At 39.4% G+C, this 18,786-nt stretch overlaps 1 protein-coding gene across 6 annotated transcripts in view; it reads left to right on the top strand.

Moving 5' to 3' along the window:
• PECAM1 (platelet and endothelial cell adhesion molecule 1) overlaps positions 1-18,359 on the top strand; it is a 35,323-nt gene extending 16,964 nt beyond the window's left edge. For 2 of the 6 annotated variants that reach the window (XM_059828240.1, XM_009807398.2), the window contains exons 13-16: positions 875-943; positions 6,058-6,114; positions 12,870-12,892; positions 18,284-18,359. In XM_059828240.1, coding sequence (XP_059684223.1) covers positions 875-943; positions 6,058-6,114; positions 12,870-12,892; positions 18,284-18,313 — 179 coding nt within the window. In that variant the 3' untranslated portion in view covers positions 18,314-18,359. Of the gene's footprint in view, positions 1-874; positions 944-2,634; positions 2,757-6,057; positions 6,115-12,869; positions 12,893-18,283 lie in introns of those variants that run through there. The other 4 variants (XM_059828242.1, XM_059828241.1, XM_059828243.1 and 1 more) reach the window with 4 other exon arrangements.
• The last annotated feature ends 427 nt before the right edge of the window (positions 18,360-18,786 follow it).

Genomic DNA, 18,786 nt, shown 5'->3' with positions numbered 1-18,786 from the left:
TGCTGTACTAATCTTTAGATCTTTTTCTGTTCTAAAAAATCCACAAGTGGTTCTGCAGGATTCCAGACTGTATGACTGTTGTGGTTCCTTCCAACTTTTACAGAAATCTAGTAGAAAACCATCTCCACCCTAAGGAAAAGACAGAGTAGAAAGCAACAGTTGTTTCTTGTGTCTGTTGTAGCCAGTACTTGTCAGACAGTAGTCTCAGTAAATCAGGTGTCTAATTGTTGTCAGGCTTTCTGTGGGCATTGTAGCAGAGAAGCATTTTGAGGAGGAAGATGGATTACCATTGTAGATGTTCTAAGGAGAGCTTGAAGGGCAACACAAAAGGGCTGAAATTGCTTATTGGTAAAGCAGAAATTGAGAGTAGGAGAGGTGATGAGGGAGGCTGTGAAAGACTTAGGGAAGGCTTTAAATGTAAGGAAAGTGGAGAATGGGAAGTGTCCTGCCATAGCAGCCATAGAAAAGGAGGAAAAAGTAATGGCAGGGAGAGAAATAGAAGAGCGAAGAACTGGAGCTGGAGCAGGAATATGGGATAATCTCGGATAATTCCCTACTCCATTTGTGTTGTGCCACTTTTGAAGGTGTTAAATTGAAAGGAAGAGGTTTAGGCACAATTTGCACATCCCACAGTTTCAGAAATCTGGCTTGAGTTGGTCTACTGCCTTTCAGATTGGGATGACCCTTAGGAATGGGTTGGCCTTACAACTCTTAACAGAGTAACTCACATCTGCCATAAGTAGGGCCTGATCCTGCACCTATCAAAGTCAATGAGGACTTGTCCACTAATTTCAGTGGTAGCAGGATCAGGTCCACACCTCAAATGAAGCATGCAGTCCTACACAGAAACATCTTCTTGATATTTTTGGGGCAGGACCTGACCTTGAGAGTGCTGAGGTGGAGTACACTGAAGTTGAAGTATCAACGCTTGATCCTCACAGAGGTAATAAACTGTCTGGCCTCTATGGTTATGTTTTGGGAGCAACTCTGGGCATGTTGCTACTCCCTGACACTGGTCTGATATCGGCACCTGTGAATGTAAGAGCAGGTTGTGTTTTGTGTGCACGACAGTTTCATGCCAGTAGCGCTCCTTAATCTAGATGATGCTGTGGCAACCATGCTGTTGTTCATTGCAGCCCTTCTTCCCTGGGATCCTCTCATGCACTTGCCCTTCCCATCCACATGAGGTCTGTGCAGAGCAGGGCTCCCAGCTGGAGCTGTGGCACTGAGCAGAAGGCAGCCTGCTGTGAATCTTCATGCTATAGAGTCCCAATTCACTGACAGACATTTGAGGTTAGCCACAGGGTAGAATAATGGAGAGAACAGAAAGCAGTGGAATTTCCTCCTTTAAAAAGGAACTGCTTGAAGGTTCAAAGCTGTAATTCACTTGTGATAGAGAGGGAAGAGACACCAGCAGAGATTTAGTCTCTCAGTCTGGAGAGGCCTGGAGACCATCCTGGATTTTGTGGCATGTTAAACAGAGAAGTGAGAATATTGATGCCTAGATAACTTTGGCCTCCTACTTGTAGTTCTATGGTAACAGTAACCAGACCTCATTGCAAGAGGGTAAGGTGCATGTCTCTGCAACCTTGAAGGAAAAATATCCACTGAAATTTATTTCCAACACCCAAATGGACACTTCAATCATTCTATGTCACCTGGAGAACTGTGATATCATTATGCTCTTGTGTTGAAAGTTGTTAAATCTTTCAGAAATTTACAAAAATTTTCAAGTAGCTAAGAGTGAATAAAACCCACGAGAGATGTTTATGCTATGGTCTAGCTTCTTTGCTTTAGCTGAATGAGAAGCAGCCTGAGGAAGAAATGGATACATTTGATTTTTCCTGGTAGGAAGGACCACTCACGCACTTCAGAGACCAAAGGCATGATTGTTTAGTTAGTAATACAGATGTTTGGGCAAAAGTGCTCACTCTTCAAGCTTGGCAGCAAAGCTCTCCCAAACAGGCAGTCCTCCTATTCTTTCTGTGTTTTCACTTGCTGGTATCATTCATCACGGAGTTTTCCCTGTGTTCTAAGCATGCTATTTATCCACCTCTGCTAAATTCTGCACTGAGATACTGTAGCTGTTGTACCCTTTTTCAGAATAGGGCTAATACTTAATTGTTCCAATTGTTTCTGAGCATGCACTACACAATACAATGGTATAGAATGGTAAAGATATGCTAGTGTATGATTATTTAAATTAAAAGCCCTATTGAATGCAAGATCAGCATCTCTAAAAATAGCCTTTTCATCCCATTCCTGATATATAACACTTCCAGTATACCAGACTGAGTAATAAGGTAGTATCTGTGCTATTTAGACTGAACCCCATTAAACTGCAAACTGCAAAATAATCTTTAAAAGAGTGTGTAAATGAGATCAGATTATTTTAACTGAATGCTGTCTCATGTTACAGACCAATGTATGACAATGTATGACAATGTATGACAATGTATGACATTGATTCTATAAGACTGAACTATGCTTCAAATATATTGAGATATGATAGCTCCCTAATCTATTTCTTTTGTTGCACCCAGGACATTCACCCAGTCAATTCTTAGCAAATGCATGCTTTGGTTACATAAATGGCAACAGCACTGCAAGTTATTTAATCTGTTAATCTTTCAGAGTATCTTGAGCATGCTACTTAAATGGAAGGAGTTGTATGAAACCAAGTTGCAAGATTCTTTCAGCTCTGTGCTGCCTATCACAATGAGAACAGGATGAGATTTATTCTTGGGAAAAGAGAAGCAAAGCCAAGTTTCTTTATATATCCTTGTAATAATCATGTACACCCACAAAAATAATTCAGCCATAGGACTGCCACGGATATTTCTGTCACGTTGATGTTGTTGTACAAGTTTTGTTTCAAAACATAATATTCTTTCATGTCTCTCTGTGGGTTATGACCAATCCTTCTTAGGGAACAGACCTTTCAGATTATCACCTAGCTCCAAATCCCTATCGCATCTCTTTTGATTCCGCCTATTTTCTGAATGAAGACAAAGTATGTCACGCTTACCTTTTCTCTGGGCATGCATATCTCATACAGCAGGCTGCATGTAGAGTCCGATTCCTTCTGCCTTTTGAGGAACTCCAGATTTCTTTGATCTCTCAGGACTAACTTCAAATTAATTTATCTTCCCAATCATTAGTTCTTCCTGCCGCTGTTGTCAGTGTCAATACTAATGTTCATCTCGGGATCCGAATAATCCTATTTTGTGTATTGTGAAAGACTACTGAAATAAATACTGCAGTATCTACGCTATAACAGTAGCCTTTGTGTCAGTTTTGGGAATCAGGACTAATTGAATGCAACCTCAAAACAAGTTTACATAATTGTAGAAGGATGTACATCTTGTCTTTGACAGTAAAGAACCACTTACAATTGAAGACAGTGGTTTCAGCCTGATTTTGCAGCCATGTCTGCACTAGCTGGTCATTTCTAAAATACTTTTAAACACAGTATAATGGTGAATAGGTTAGTGCATCAAGAACTTCACGTATACTATGCTTCTGTGTGAGGAGCAAAAAACAGGGTTCATTACAGTGTTACTGATAGCGGTAAGCTTTCCAGAAACAAAGCTTCACTGCTTTATTTTGAAACTTCCATGTGGGAATAACTTGATACCTACTTTTTGAAGTAGGGGTGAAGAGGCTAGACAAATATGAGGTAGAGGTGGAGCTACACAGTCCAGCTCTTATTTAGGGTAGTCATAGTGGAATGTTAATTTGATATTTAAAGAGGTGGTAGTTCTAGAGAATGATTAAATTGAATACTTATGGAGATCATATGTTTGACAAAAATATAGTGCTTATCTTTTCTAAAGCTTAGTTGTGCAAAAAGATGACAAAGTGATTGTTAATCTGAGCAAAACCAAAGGCCAGTGCTAAAGAAAGATCAGGAAATATCCCTAAAGTGAGAAGGGAGAAAACACTAATCACAGCTGAGTAAGAACATCCTCCTTCTTTTACTTTTATAGCTGGTTAGTTATCTGCAGGGTGGCAACATTATAAAGTTAGTGGGAACAAAATGTCAAATCATCCAAGTAATTTCTCCTAGTACATTTTTTCGGTGCTGAGATGGCTTTTGGAAGATTAACAAAGAAAATAACATGGGCAGTGGCATTATATCACAATTTAATGAAAAGGGTCTGAAAAAAAAAAAGCAAGCTAAGGAAATGCCTCCCACCAAGTCTTTCCACAGACTCAACAGGAGTAGATTTAGGACTGTAATCTGCTAAAAAAAAACGTGTTCCAAATGAAATGAGCTACCTCTCATTAAAATTCTGAGAAGATTACTTCTTACTTCACTGGAAATTGAATTGATCATTTAAGCAGTAGTCCATAAGCATATGAAATGTGCTTCAAGATCTTCAGACTATTTTGCAAAGAAAGTTCATGCCAAAACTGCAAGTGTGAAAGCTGTGATTAGGCACTCAGTGAAGTGTAACTCCTACTGTTGTTGAAATTAATAGCAGTTTTGCAACTCAATTCTGTTGTGTTAGCTCCCAACATTTAAAGGATGCTTAACAGAATTTTAAAAAATTAAATTAGATTTGGGAAATTAGAACGTGGTGCCAGAGACACTTAGGTTCTTCAGAGTGATGCAGAACAGTAACAGTCCTGATTCTGAGTCTGGCTGCAGATCAATATGTCTGAATTCTTTAATTATTTTCTTTTTATAGCTAAAGTACAGGACTTTGTATCCAGAAATGTGATTTTTCTTTCCAGTTTCTTGCAGAGAGGGAACAACCATTTTTTATTTGTTTTTAACTTTAAGTAGAAAAATCTAACTTCTTGGTTTATTGAAGATCCACAGAAATTGGAGATGATATTGGTAGAATACTGACGTTCTCTAAAAGACTCAGTTTAACTGAAATGAATGAATGTTTCTAAAATGCTTTGAGATCTTTGAACAGCAAGCTCCTAGACCCTGCCTGCATAGGCCTTTATACCAAATGAAGAAGGTGGTTTTAAATGCACAGAATTCTGGAGCACTTTGCTTTACTATGGTTACCCAGGGATTCTTAACATACAGCCATGCAAAAAATCAAGGAAATTGTTCTCATTTTCTACTAGCCAGAGCTCTGTTTACACTGACTGCAGAGAAACAGAGTTCTTGTTATTTTCAGACTTTTAGACAAGGATTTGCCCTTTCTCTACTGGGGTGTGTCTGTAGTTTGGTATCAAAACTCTGTGGATAGGTTTTCACAGATGCCAGACAGAAAGCAAAAAGCTCTTCATTTTTACCTATCATCTGATATAAGAGCAGAGGTTTATAGGGTCTTATTTGTAAACCTAAGGGGCTGAAAAATGTGTGTCTAAGACTAACATTGCATTTGTATCCCAGCTGTGTCCTTGAAGGCACAAATCTTCTCTGTCTGCTTTTTCTCCTTACTTTCTGTCTTTCCACCTGCTATGTCCACCTGATCTCAGTGCACTAATGGAAGAGTCCACCACGCTGAGGTACTGAGAGGAGACCTTTCCCGGATAGCACCTAAATAGAAGCTGTGCAGTGTGAAATCTGCAAATATTCTTCTGAGACATTTCACAAAGAACAGCAAATTAGATTATTTTTGTGCCCGTAAGATTTAATCAGGTTAGTTGCCAAAAGGGGGTGTAGTTAGTCTTCCAAATGACAGATCTCCTCAGGTCTAGGATCCCCAAATCCTTAGAACAAATTGAAGAAGCTCTTCAAAGTGATCCAGAGAAACCCTTCCCTAGTGGTAGATGTCTCTGTAAAATTAAAGCAGTATCAATTTAAGTTGAGAAGATTATTAAAACGTTAAAGTCAAATTTAGAAAGGGAAGCCTATTTTCATCGTCATTTTTATATAAAGGGAGAGACATCTCCCTCTCAGAACCTTACAGTCTGGGTTTGGGGGAGGGGGTGCAGTTGCTTTTTCATACAGACTCCACAGGCTCATTGCTGCTTATGTAACTATTTCCTCTGAAAGTAAAACAGTGTGTTCTGTTTGTTTAAGGAGCTTTTTCATAAGGCAAACAGAAAAAAGAAACTAAATTGATTCTGTGCCAATACATTTTCCAGCTCCTGTACAGAAGGGGACTGAAACAGTTTATAGTGAAATCAGAAAAGCTAATAATGGTAAGTAAGCTAGTGAAAAATTAAACACATAAAGGAAGCATTTGTGTAGAGATTAGGGATAAATTTGTGACTGAATAGTTTAGAAGATAAATGCCATAAAAAGAGATCCAAGTCACATAGGAACATACCAAAGGGCAGCTATGAAATCACAGGTGTTGATAAATTGTATAACACCTTCATGGTTTCTCATAAACCAATGATATTTAATGCAGTGAGACTGATATTTGTAACGCCTACTTCATCAGACATTTGCACTGTATCTGCTAAGTAGTTGGGCCGTACATCTAGATCTGAATCTGGAGCTGAACGTGCCCTGTTAGGGATTAGGATGCTATGTTGTGTTATCTCAAACTGCTAATGAAGTTTAACTGCTAACACTTTTCCTCTTAGTTGAGCAAGTTTGCCATGTGTTATAAAATATTATACTGGTTTTGGATATAACCCCAGCAAATATCTATAAAGCCTCCAACAACAAATTCTAAAAACCTTTAAATCAATATAATACCTTCAGTAGGCTGGGTTGTTTTTCTTAAGCACCATCAAAAATCGTCTCAGATTGTATGTGCCAGCCGCTCTACCCTTCCACCTCCTGTAACACAGACTTTTTTGTGTGGGCATTAGCAGCTTACTGGCAATTAATATATATAAATTTTCTGTGAGTAATGTGTTCAGAGACAGTAGGTTAAAAGCGTTTCTTCGTAGTTTGTCAAAGACTAAATCAGAAAGGATTTCCTTTCTTCTCTTTGTGTTGGGAAGTCTAGATTTGTAAATATTAGGGCTGTAAATTGTTCAGGTTTTGTCCCCATCCATGTTACCAAGCGGCTTTGTTGTGTGCCATTTTTAATTTTTGATCGTTGTGTTTTAATTTGCTATTTTTTCTATTTTATAAGGGATTTCCCACCTGCTCCAACACAGTATTCTGTTTCTAGGGAATCTTTCATGTGAAGGTCTCCAAGTACTTTAGAAAACATTACTTAATTTTCCCTTGTGAGGACTTATAAGGCAATTTTTATCTCCATTTTACAGCTGAATAAACAGAGAGATTAGGTCATTTGTTTAAGGCAATGTGTTTAGAGAGTGACAACACTGGGAACAGAATTTCAGAATCCTGACTCCTGGCTTGGTGCTGAGTCTATATGTTGTACTCATTTTTCACAGCTTTGCAGTGAAAAGTCCTTTACGCTAAAGAACAGGGCTAGGCACTTCATGTAGGATCACCTGGCAGCATCATGAGAAAAAAACAGCTCATTTTAGGATTGAACCCAAGGGCCACTAATGTTCTGAAACGTTTTCCAGTGAGTGTGAATTGGACCTGTAACAAGCTGCAAAAGCTGATTGTGTAACACCTCGCTTGCTTTCTGCCAAGGTGTGAATCTGATTATTACATCTTTCACCATTCCTATTTTTGACATAACGGAAAGCGTTGTCTACTAGAAGGATGTTTTGTGAGTTGTAGTATAAACTCAAGGTTGGTACAGCAGAGCTATAATTCAAAGCACTTATAAGACTGTACTTGCCATGAAGTGGGAACTGCAATAAAATGAGATATGATTGAAAGACTGAGCTGAATTAGCCAGATGATATGCAAACGCCCCTTTAATCTTGCAGTCCACCTGCTCTTTTATGCATAACATTCTACAGTTTCAGTTATTCTTGGAAACATAGTAACAGTTTATTGTTTTAATCACGTCTGTTTTTCCTGACTGATACACAGGAAAAGTGTTTCAATTAGATAAGCAGTGCATCACATAACTATGCAGTTGCTTTGGATAGCTATGTTACAGTCTATTTAAACGTAACATTTACTTTGATTTTTGATAGGCTGTGTGCTTGCAAGGTGGCAAAGTATAAATGCAGTGGAGGATCCCTAGGAAATAGATCTATCTTCTTAAGTACTTCAATATAAGTCTATTAAAGGTCAATTGTGAAAGATGTTGAACATTACTAGTGGGTGCAGAAGTTGGTTTACCATTATGATCTTCACTATGTTTGAATATTCTTTGAGATTTTCAAGCAAATGACCAAGAGTACAACCCTACTTCAGGAAGTTAATGGTTCAGAAAAATGTGTCCTCTGGGGAAATTACATGAATTTGGGAATTGATGTTTGACAGATTTAACACTGAAGACCTATGTAACATTTTATTATTATTTGTTTGTAGGTAACTATTGTGGTTTGGGTTTGTTTAATTAGAACTGAGTACTTCATAAGCAATTTTGTCTTTTCAAGGAGTTGTCTGTGCATTCCAGAAACTGTCCACTAGAGAGGAAGCTGAAGAGTAGTTGTTATGTCTCATGCAATTCTTTGTGACTGAGCTAAAATATTTTTCCTCTTCATTTTTCTGATGGCTCTCACTGCTGTCCCCAGTAAGGCAGATGCCATGTCGCAACCAACTTCTCTTGCATTTTGAGTTCTAGATCTATTGCTTGTCCTTATCCCAAATCATGAATCCATAATGTAGATAATGCTCTGACCTTTTCCAAGCCCCAGGCCTTTGGCAGTGTGCTGAGCATCTGCCATTAGTCCTTTTCTTTTTATTTTCCTGGTATTGCCTATGTTACCTCCTGTTACTATTGTTTTGGTGTCTCCATCACACTAAGGTAAGACTTCCCATCCTATCTGCTGTGGTGCTTTCTTTATTCTGACTGCCAGGCCTAAAGAGGTGTTACATTAAAGAGAGACAGAAACAAACTGTCAAACGCACATTTCAAATCCCAGAAGACCTGCATGTGGTTAACTACAGTTAACCCGTTAACAGTAGGAAAAGCAGGTCATTTGCAAAATTCAAGTCTAGTCAGGTGTATTTTGATTGAAAGTCAAGTAATAGTACTGTAAATAGATAGTGTTGGTCTCTTTAGTTGGACACTAGATTTCCTCTGATATAATGAGAGTTTTAAGGAGAATGCTGATCACTAGCATTGTCCCTGAAAGCAACTCAAAGAGATGAAGTTGTCCTTGCATTGTTATTGAAAAGTTAGTTTAATTCAGAGGAAGGAGATTTAGTGTTCAGGGAGTTCACCCGGGTGTTGATTTAAAACGTTTTCTAGAGCAATAGGCTGTTACTTTAGTATTATACATAAAATATCTAAAGCTTCAAGCTTACATCCAAATCGGAATTTGGGGAATGGTTACAATTAGTACCAGTCAGGTCAATAACACCTTTGTCTAAAAGTCCTTCACGCCTATCAGGATGAACTGATTTCCTTAAAATACTGCTTTCTCTGGTTGCTCTATGAAAAGACCAAGTATGTTAGGAGTCAGGAATATCCAGGCCAGTCCCAGAGCTGTTGCTTTTTGTTCAGAAGGAGCTGAGACAGTCCGAAACATAGGCAAAACAGGCAATTGTCTAAATCAACAGACTGCCAAGAATGATAAAATGACTGTGGCTCTGCTGCCTACTTTGCCTGTACTGGAGTCCCAACAGGCCAGGCTGGCAGCTGATGCTCTTTCTGAGGGAGGGGTCAGGATGTGTCAGATAATAAGTTCAGCTGGGTGGGTGGAGGCTCTTTTAGATGCATGATTTACTTCCATCACACCTTTCATCCTCCCAAGAGGCAGTAGGGGTAGGAAATCCAAGCATCTCCAAACTGGTTCTTTGCCTCAGCTCCACCCCTTCCCTCAATATTGATCCCAGTTCTTGGGGTAGCACAGTTCTGTTCTTATTGCTGAGAAGACTAGAACCAACTCCAGTTCACAGATCTCCTTACAATTTTTCAGGGCACTTCTTGTGGAAGACAGCATATTAGTACATTCTTGTTCCTTCAGTGAATTCTGCCTTTGCTCTGTACCAGATCCAAAGCTCACAGAAGCCAGGGATAGGCTTTTGATCTTGATGTGCGCTGAATTGAACTCACGGTGGCTTACTGCAAGATAACTATTCCTAATTTCTTATTAGGAAAATGAAAATCTAGTGAACAAAATGCAGAGCCAGCCTTTATGCTGCTAAGTCTGGAAAAATGAATTGGTCATTTGGAAGCAACTGCAGTGGCGAGACAGGAAATTCTAAAAATCCTATTGCAACCAACAATGTACTATGGAAAAATAAATATATCCCAGTGGAAAGAGGCATGAGAAATCCCCATTGCATTCAGTGGTTTGGAACAAACTATTAGAAATCAGTTCTAGCAATCAGGAAATCTGCTCAAATACTTTCCTGCTACTGAGCCTCAGGCTTAACACCTCTGTACTTAGCCAGAATTTCCCACTGAACACCTTTTCCAGCATAGAGAAAACTCACAGGGTCTGGGGATTCATTATGTTATTCAAAACTCAGGCCTTATGAGCACATGCTAGTTTCATGCAGTCTGAAATCATGCAAATAACCTGTCTCTTCTCCAAAATAAAAACTCTTTGGATGTTTGGTTTCAAGACATGTTCTAGACCAAAGCTTGGATCTGTGAGACAGTGATTCCAGAGCCAAATGCTTACAACAGCTTCAGCCAAAAATTAGGCAAAGCCAGATGGTTTCAGTAAGACACAAATATGCAGGGAGCTTCTGACCTTGCTTGAACCTAAAATGCAAAGCTGAATTGCATGTGTGCCCCTGTGTAAGATCTGTTCCCAAGCTGCCTGCCAAGATTCTCTGTTAGAAACTACTGCTCCAATAAAAGGCTTGGCAGAATGTAGTATGTGTCTGCAGTTCAGCACCTTCAGTTGATAATCTAGCATCTTAGCTTTCACCGGTGTTGGAGATGATGGGTTTGAGATGGATTGTGAATTGCAACTGTTCAGGCATATATTATCTTCTCCATAACCTCTAGCAATGAGAAAGGGCAGAGCAGGTGAGGATGACAGCATCTTAAATTCCTGCCATTAATGTATTCCTTTGTAAAAATGTGTTCTTTGAACTTAAAACCCCACCAACTAAAAGCAATAGCAAGAGTTTAAATCCATCAGAAATGCATAAAAACACCTACCTTTATTAGACTTGGGAGTCTTTTAGAAATCACCATCACCAGACCTTCAGCTCTGATTCCTTTCACAAAATATGCAGCTTCTTGTTTGTCCTGCTATGGAAGCTTGACCAGTTTTTCTGTATATGACTAGAATCCAGCATATCTCATTTCCCTGGTTTTGTTAGTAAGGGAAAGCCAGGTGTCATTTGAAAATCTCTCTGTTCTCTTTCATCACAGTAAGATCAGTGTGTTTCAAGTAAAAAACACTTCGTATTTTTAACAGGAATGAAATAAAATGATTGTGACAAGATTGACCTAGCAAAGACTCAGCAAAAGCACCGTATCATTGTGCTTTCATTAGAGGGTACATGCAGGCTTACCTGATTGGTACCTTTTAGAAAACCTATAGACTTCCAGCAGAACTTTCAAAGGACACAGATTATGACATACTCCTGGTAGAGATATGATACTTAGCTAGAAAGCTACCCTATTTTGAATCTGGGTGACAGATAACAAGAAGGCGGGATATCTGTTATTGTAACCTAGTAGCTTTGGGGTAGCAAACATCCCATTGTTTGAAGTTTGGAATTTATACAAAATTTCTCATTTCCTCCTTCCTGTAAGCACAATACGTTGTCACAGTGGACTAAACTACAGCTCGTTAATACTTCACTTCATAAACCTTACATACAGTTTTGTCCACTTAAAGTCAAGCTTTGATGTAGCACAGGGTCAGCAGTGTTTTTGTTCACTTCTGTCAGCTTTCAGGACACAAAAAGCTTTTATGTGGTTCCCATGTAACTTTTTATTTTGTTTCTTATCAAACGGGCTAAACATACAGGGATCAGTCTTGCCAAACATTGAGATGAATTGTATACTGAAATTAAGTGTATGCACTGGTATAAGGTGCTGTAGTCACCTCGGGTTTTAATCCTTTTCCTAGGCTAAAAGTTCTGGGTAGTCTTGGAGAAAACTCATAGTGTACAGTGCCAGTGACATTCAGGTAGTCTCTCTGTGTTCCGGAAATTGCCACCTGATTGTATAATGTGTTCATGATTCTGCTTCACTGAAAGCAGCACCACAATCCTAATGTAATAAAAATGTAGATGGTAGAAACTGTACAAGCTTAACTGCACCACAAATATACATGGATGTAATCATAAAGGAGAGAGAAAAAGAGACTTTAGCATTATCTGCAAAGTTAGATTCTCCTGTGTGAATCACCCTTTCAGAGGGAGAAGAAACGTTTATCTTTTAGTATTTGAAGGTATTCTGTGAAACTTCTTAATAGCTAAATCCACTTTTAAAAAAAAAACCCTAAGATCTCATCTTGAAGTTCACTGATCCTAAACAGAAAGAGCGCGCTGGCTCTCAGACTTTCATTGGGAACAAGCATCTTTTTATTAATAAAATTTCAGGTGTCTTTGCAGGATCTTATTTGGCTCTGAAAATTGTATCCTATACCGGATTTCTGCAGTATGTTATTTTCCTGGCAAGGAATTGGAAGAGGAAGTATAATGCTCATGAGAACTTGCCTCTAAAAGGAAGACTCTTTTTTGTCCAGTAACAGCTTGTGCCCTCAGTAGAGGCTTCTGCTCTAAACCAGAATCAGGAAAACTGTCAAACATGTACTGTTCAACATGGTCTTTGAAATGTCTGGTCCCACCCATATACTTGAATTAAGCTAGTGCTTGGAACCTTCTTAGGACCAGAGTGTGAGCCTTAGTTGTAGGTAGCAATTCTACATATTTATAAGGCAAACAAAAAAAGTTAGATTAAACACAGAAGTCTATTTTCTGGAACATAGAACTCATCACTCTGCAATGTGTGTTTTCATAATTTATACATTTTATTTTTCAGATTCTGTGGAAAACAGGCATTCTGTAAGTATACATTTTATGTAAGCAGTTAAATATAGGGAAATTGGATTGAGATTATTGTGTATCTAGTAAGATAGCGTTCAAGTATTGCTACATTTTAATTGTTTATTTATTGTTCAGGACCTTTACTGGACAGCTACTGGGCAATCCGTTCATATATATATTCTTACTAATCAGGCTTTCAGTACTACATTTATAGAATGCTCAGCTTTAAAAGTCCATGCAACAGACTGGTATTTGGTAGTGCTGGTATAGGAGGTAGGTGACAAATACTGATCTTCCAAGAATTTGTGTTGAACACCTGCACAGCTTTGGATATGTGCCACAAATATTCATGCTGTCAGAATGGCACAAGGTTGGGGATGGTTGCTGCTTGCTTCAGGTTCCTGATGGAACTGAGGCACTCAAGATTTGCATATGAAAACCTGCTAAGCTGGTTAATGTATCACTGGGGACAGAGCTGTTGTTCCAGTTCCATCTATAAAATCCATAGGGTGTTTAGTGCCAGTGAATCTCCTCGGGGTGTGCCTGCTCATATGCACACACATATATTCCGTGATTGGAATATCCAGAGAAGTGAGGTCCTTCCTAAGATGTGAAATGAAGAGTTAAACTACGAAGGAATGGCTGATCTGTGACTGTTTCCTTCTGGATTCATTTTCATCCACTGGTATAGCAAGTGGGATGACTCTAAGAGCTGGTGGTGAAAACTGAGACCTTATAAGAAATTTTAAAGGCAAGCAATTTTTTACCTCAGAGTACGTAGATATGTCACAGTTATCCTGCTCTAACCAAGAGGTGTGAGGATAGTACCACAGAATCACTAAGGTTGGAAAAGACCTGTAAGATCAAGTCCAACCATCAACCCAGCCCCACCATGCCCACTAAACCATGTCCCACAGTGCCACGTCCACATGTTCCTTGAACGCCTCCAGTGATGGTGACTCCACCACCTCCCTGGGCAGCCTGTTCCAATGCTTCACCACTCTCGCAGTAAAGAAATTTTTCCTAATATCCAGCCTAAACCTCCCCTGGTGCAACTTGAGGCCGTTTCCTCTTGTCCTGTTGCTAGTCACTTGGGAGAAGAGACCAACACCCACCTCACCACAAGCCCCTTTCAGGTAGTTGTAGAGAGTGATAAGGTCTCCCCTCAGCCTCCTCTTCTCCAGATGGAACACCCCCAGCTTCCTCAGCCGCTCCTCATCAGACTTGTGCTCCAGACCCCTCACCAGCTCCGTCGCCCTTCTCTGGACACGCTCCAGCACCTCAATGTCCTCCTTGTAGTGAGGGACCCAAAATTGAACACAATATTCAAACACAGCATATACCATCCATATATGGAGGATCTCAGCTAAAGAATTCTGTGAAGGTTCTGTAAGCGGTGAATACCTTTATAGGGCTAAGTAGCCAATGAAAAAATAGGGATTTTTTTATTTTTTAAAGAATGAATGTCTTGAATGAGCTGTTATTCTAATCTTAAGAGATCTAAGAGGCAGGGAACATACATTGCAGGAGTACTTTTATGAATGTTAGATAAGCTATCTAATCCAACCTCAAACCAGGCAGACAGGGTGTTTTTTCTGCCATCCACTTTGTGACTTTGGAACTTGTACTTGAAAAAAAGAGACAGAGAAAGACTCATAAATAAGAATCACAATAGCACAGTCTACGTCAGCTTATGGCATCCATTTGAGTTTTGAAAGGCTCCATCAGCACTCACATCCCCATGGGATAAAAAAGCAGCCCATTGTATTATTTACAGACACTGGCAGTGCGCTGAAGGTCACAGATTGTGTTACAATAAACAGACATATATTAACAGGCCAGTAGGGTTTATAGTATCATTGTCTCTCTTAGTTTAAAGGTTTGTTTTTATTCTTTTCTCTTAATTTTCTAAAAATAAATTGAGCTGAACCCTCCTCTGGGTTACACCAGGCACTCCTTGGAGAATCATGCAGAAGAAAGTTTGTCCCTGTCCGACGCAAAAGGGTCAAGAGTGGCTGTGATAGACATCTGGTGTAAGCTCATGGAGGAGTTTTTGTCCCGCCCCCATCATTTATAATGGACATTGGATGAAAGGCTAAAGTTTTATGAAGATTTTTTTGTTTTCTTTTCCTGTGGCCAAAATTGAGTAAAAAAATCTCTCCATGGAAGTATAATGAGGCTGCTTCAGTGAAAATACACTGATGACCCCATGTGAATCACTTTCATCATAATTAGTTGGGCTATTAAATCTTGCTAAACCAGATAATCTATGAAGTAATGTTAGATTCAAGGGCGAAAAGTGTCAGCTGAGAGCAGTGTTTTCTGTGTGTTGTCTGTACAAACTCCTGTTAACAGTAGGAGAGTAATAAAACTAGTTACTTTGTAAAACTAATCCCATTTTCAGAAACACCCGAAAGAAAAGTCAGCTTTATAACACTTGCACATCTTACTTGAGTTTTCCTAGTAGCCTTACTCAGTTCACATCTGTGACATTGTCCCCTCCTTAGATACTGTTCATGTACTTAACATAGTAACTATTTCTTTTTTGAATTATTAGTGCTTCAAAGGACATAGCAAAAAACCAGGTCCCCCATCTTCTGCTTCTTAAATTCCCACTTCTATTCCCAATAAAGCCTGTGACAAAAAGCAGCACCATCCCTCTTTTGAACTCTCCAGCTAAGTTACCTAAAGTTGGACTGGACAGATAAATTTCTTTATAGATTTTTCCATCCCCCCTATTTGCCTCTGAGCACTTTTCGGGCAACATAGATGAGTACAGAAGAGGCAGGGAGCTACTAAAGCACTTTCTATCATCATTTTCTTGCAACTGTTTTTTTTCTGTAGCTCATTTTCACACAATGCTGAACTGTGATGTACCTCAGAGGTTTGGTCCAAATGAGGAGTTGTTGATCCTACTCATGAAAAGGAAAATGCTCCTTATAAAGTGATCAAGTGGCTTAAACTTCCTCCCCAGCTGTTCTGCTTCTTTATAGCCAAATGAAGTATTTGGCTCAGAGACGAAGTTGCTTTCGATCTGCTACTCTCTTAATTTGTGAGTGAAAGGACACCTTCAGGAGCTAGGCTGGTCAGCTGGCATCTTAATCACATGAAATGCCAGATGGATTACTTAGCTATAGTGACCTGTCAAAAAACTTGTAGAATCTGACTCTGTTTAGGAAGTAATACGTATTCCAGAAGTGTGGGACAAAGGGCACCAAAGCAGAGAGCTAAGAGCTATGTTTTCAGAGACAGGAGGACATGCAACCTTTTTCTTTCAGTAATGATGGTGGAGATTCGACATCAGATCACTCTCTAAACTCAAATAACTATGTGGGTTCCACCCCTCAGATAAACTCTGTTAATTGACTCAGTTCTGCATTGATCTTCCAGAAGTCACAGGCAAATCAGAGTAGTGCACTGTGGAAAAGAAAGATGAAGCAAATAATTTTAATGAGTGCTAGCCCTGCTGTTGTGCATTTGCCCCTACATAGTTTCTGTCAGAATAAATGTAATCCAGCATGGATATTTAGGAATTTTGCTTCATCTTCACTAAGAGACCATTACAAAATTGAGCTCAGGGCTTTAGTAAACACTGTGTACTGACAATAAGTGTTGTGTTACACAGAAGCATTGAAAGCGTTTGTATTCTGTCAAGAAAGGTGGTGCGTTAGAAAAACAATCAGTTAAGGTTTGAATTATTTGAATTGTATGAAGGCTCAGTTGCAGTACAGGTTCTGACTGATTTGCAGTCCAGAGTACCTTGAACCTGAATGTCTTGGACTTTTAGGCCATTTAGAAATGAACCTGAAATTTTGGGTTGGGGGTTGCTTCCCTTTTTCTCCTCTGTTTCAGAAATTTGTATCTTAAATGCCATCCATAGGAAGTATTTGCAAAAGAAATGAATTACTTAGAGAGGAACTGGGAGGAGGTTTCCTTCCTGAAATCAGAGCTGGCAATCTTTCTAAGTTATTTAATGGTCCCAGTTTCTGAAAACATATTGAAGGAAATATCTTAACAATGAGATAGCCACTTCGCCAAATACTAATTGGTATTGTGTCAAATTTACCTCAGCAGTACATTCTGACTTCATATCTCCTCCTCCCCTATTACCTCTTAGATGTGTGTGTTTGTTTGTTTGTTCAATTCTGTCCTAGGGGTACATGAGGACTGGCAGCCTCAGTCAGGACATAGTGTACTTTTAGCTGCCTCAACCTCAGAATGTACCCTCTGAGACAGAAACCTGTACAATTTAAATCTATTCGGAGGAATTTCTGTGTTTTTTTCAGCTACTTTCTCATCTTACTCAAGTGATCCCGAAAGTATTTTATAAATTCTCAGTGGTAAAGGAATCGCTTCACATTGCCAGCACAACATAGCCAGCTCCGAAGGGGGACCTGGTGTGTGTTTAACTGTGCACAGTAACGTGGCAGGGTAGTTTCAGACAGGAAATGAAGATGAAGGATGTGTCCATTTAAAATTGGGGGGGATTTCAGGCAGTCAGGATATGAAAAACAAGGTGATACTCTGAAATAAACATTGAATTATAAACCAGGAATTCCTGCCTCTGACTCATGGGGCAAATCCTTTGGGGGTAAGTCCACGAAAGGAATTAGGCGCCTCGGTGCTGACAGACTAAACTATTAGGTTAGAGGCCACCGCGTACTCTTAGCAGATATTTGTTGGAGGAAGAATTGCTTTGGCAACTGGTGTCAGGAAAGACTTGACGGTTGTGAATCCTCAGTGGGCAGAATTATTTCTGTCATATAATGTAAAGACAATGAAGTTTGGAATCTCTCTTTGCCCTTTCCCATTGGCTAGCACAGAGGACTTCTCTATCTGCACACCACCTTTTGTGGGTCTCAGTGCCAGGTTTCTATGTCCCTGCTGTGTACTGAATAGCTAGCCTATTCAAAGGAGCAGATTCTTGTAGAAACATGGTGTCTAAAAGTTGAACGCTGCACTGCTCACTGTTGAGATGCCCAAGTGCTTCTTAGGAAAAGGTTTTCGTTCTTGTGGGACTGAAGATGGGGGCCCAGTTGTGGCAGCTGAGCATCTACTAGTAAATAAGGGATGTGACTTTCAGATTTGTTGAATGCCAGCAGTTCCCATAAGTATCCAACTTTTATCAGTAAGAGCCCAGTTGCAGATGTTGGTGATTAACAGTATTGCAGTCTAGCCTGTAATTGTTAACTTAAATCTCCCACTGTCTTATTTCCTTTTTTATCTGATGAAGATAATACTAATATCTCCCCAGGGAACTGTGAGTATTTATTAGCTCACTTGTACAGTGCTGTAAGGAATATGTTACTATATTTAAAGTTTTTGTATTGATCAAAAAGAATAGGAGAGGGCAGGGGGACATTTATGCTCATACCTTTTTTTTTTCTGTTTTGGTCTTGTTGCCAACAGAGAATACAAGGGCATCCTGATGCTACTTAGAACAGTCATCTCAAAGATCAGCTGGGAGAAGAAAACAAGACAAGATGGAAGATGTTGCAAATGTTTCAAAAGCTCTGCAGCACTTATTTATGAGTTTGCCAGGCTCTTCTTTTCAAAGTTTATTTCCTCAGGGGGAACAATAGAGATGTTCCTAAAGCATTTAATGGAAAAAATTACAAATAAAAATTCTCATAGGAAAGTGGCTCTAGAAACCGCTGACCTAGGTTCCCATCTTTAATTTCTCCTGCTAATGCAATTTTGCCTTTCTAGCCTCCAATTCATCATGCTCTGAGGAAATAAAAGGGGAAGCTACAGCTGAGGAAGTACATTTCTACAGTGCAGTAACTACTGTGATGCTAGTAGGATGTAGAAATACCTAAGCTTGCCTTAAACTAGCTAACTTGGTTATCAGTAACACTCTACTGTGGCAGAACAGAGCTCAGCACAGCTTGGCCAGCCATGTATGTACTTTG

This window comes from Gavia stellata, chromosome 22, assembly GCF_030936135.1.
Source record: "Gavia stellata isolate bGavSte3 chromosome 22, bGavSte3.hap2, whole genome shotgun sequence".
Classification (NCBI taxonomy): Eukaryota; Metazoa; Chordata; class Aves; order Gaviiformes; family Gaviidae; genus Gavia; species Gavia stellata.
Note: the sequence above shows the minus strand (reverse complement) of the source record. Positions and strands in the feature narration are given on the sequence as shown.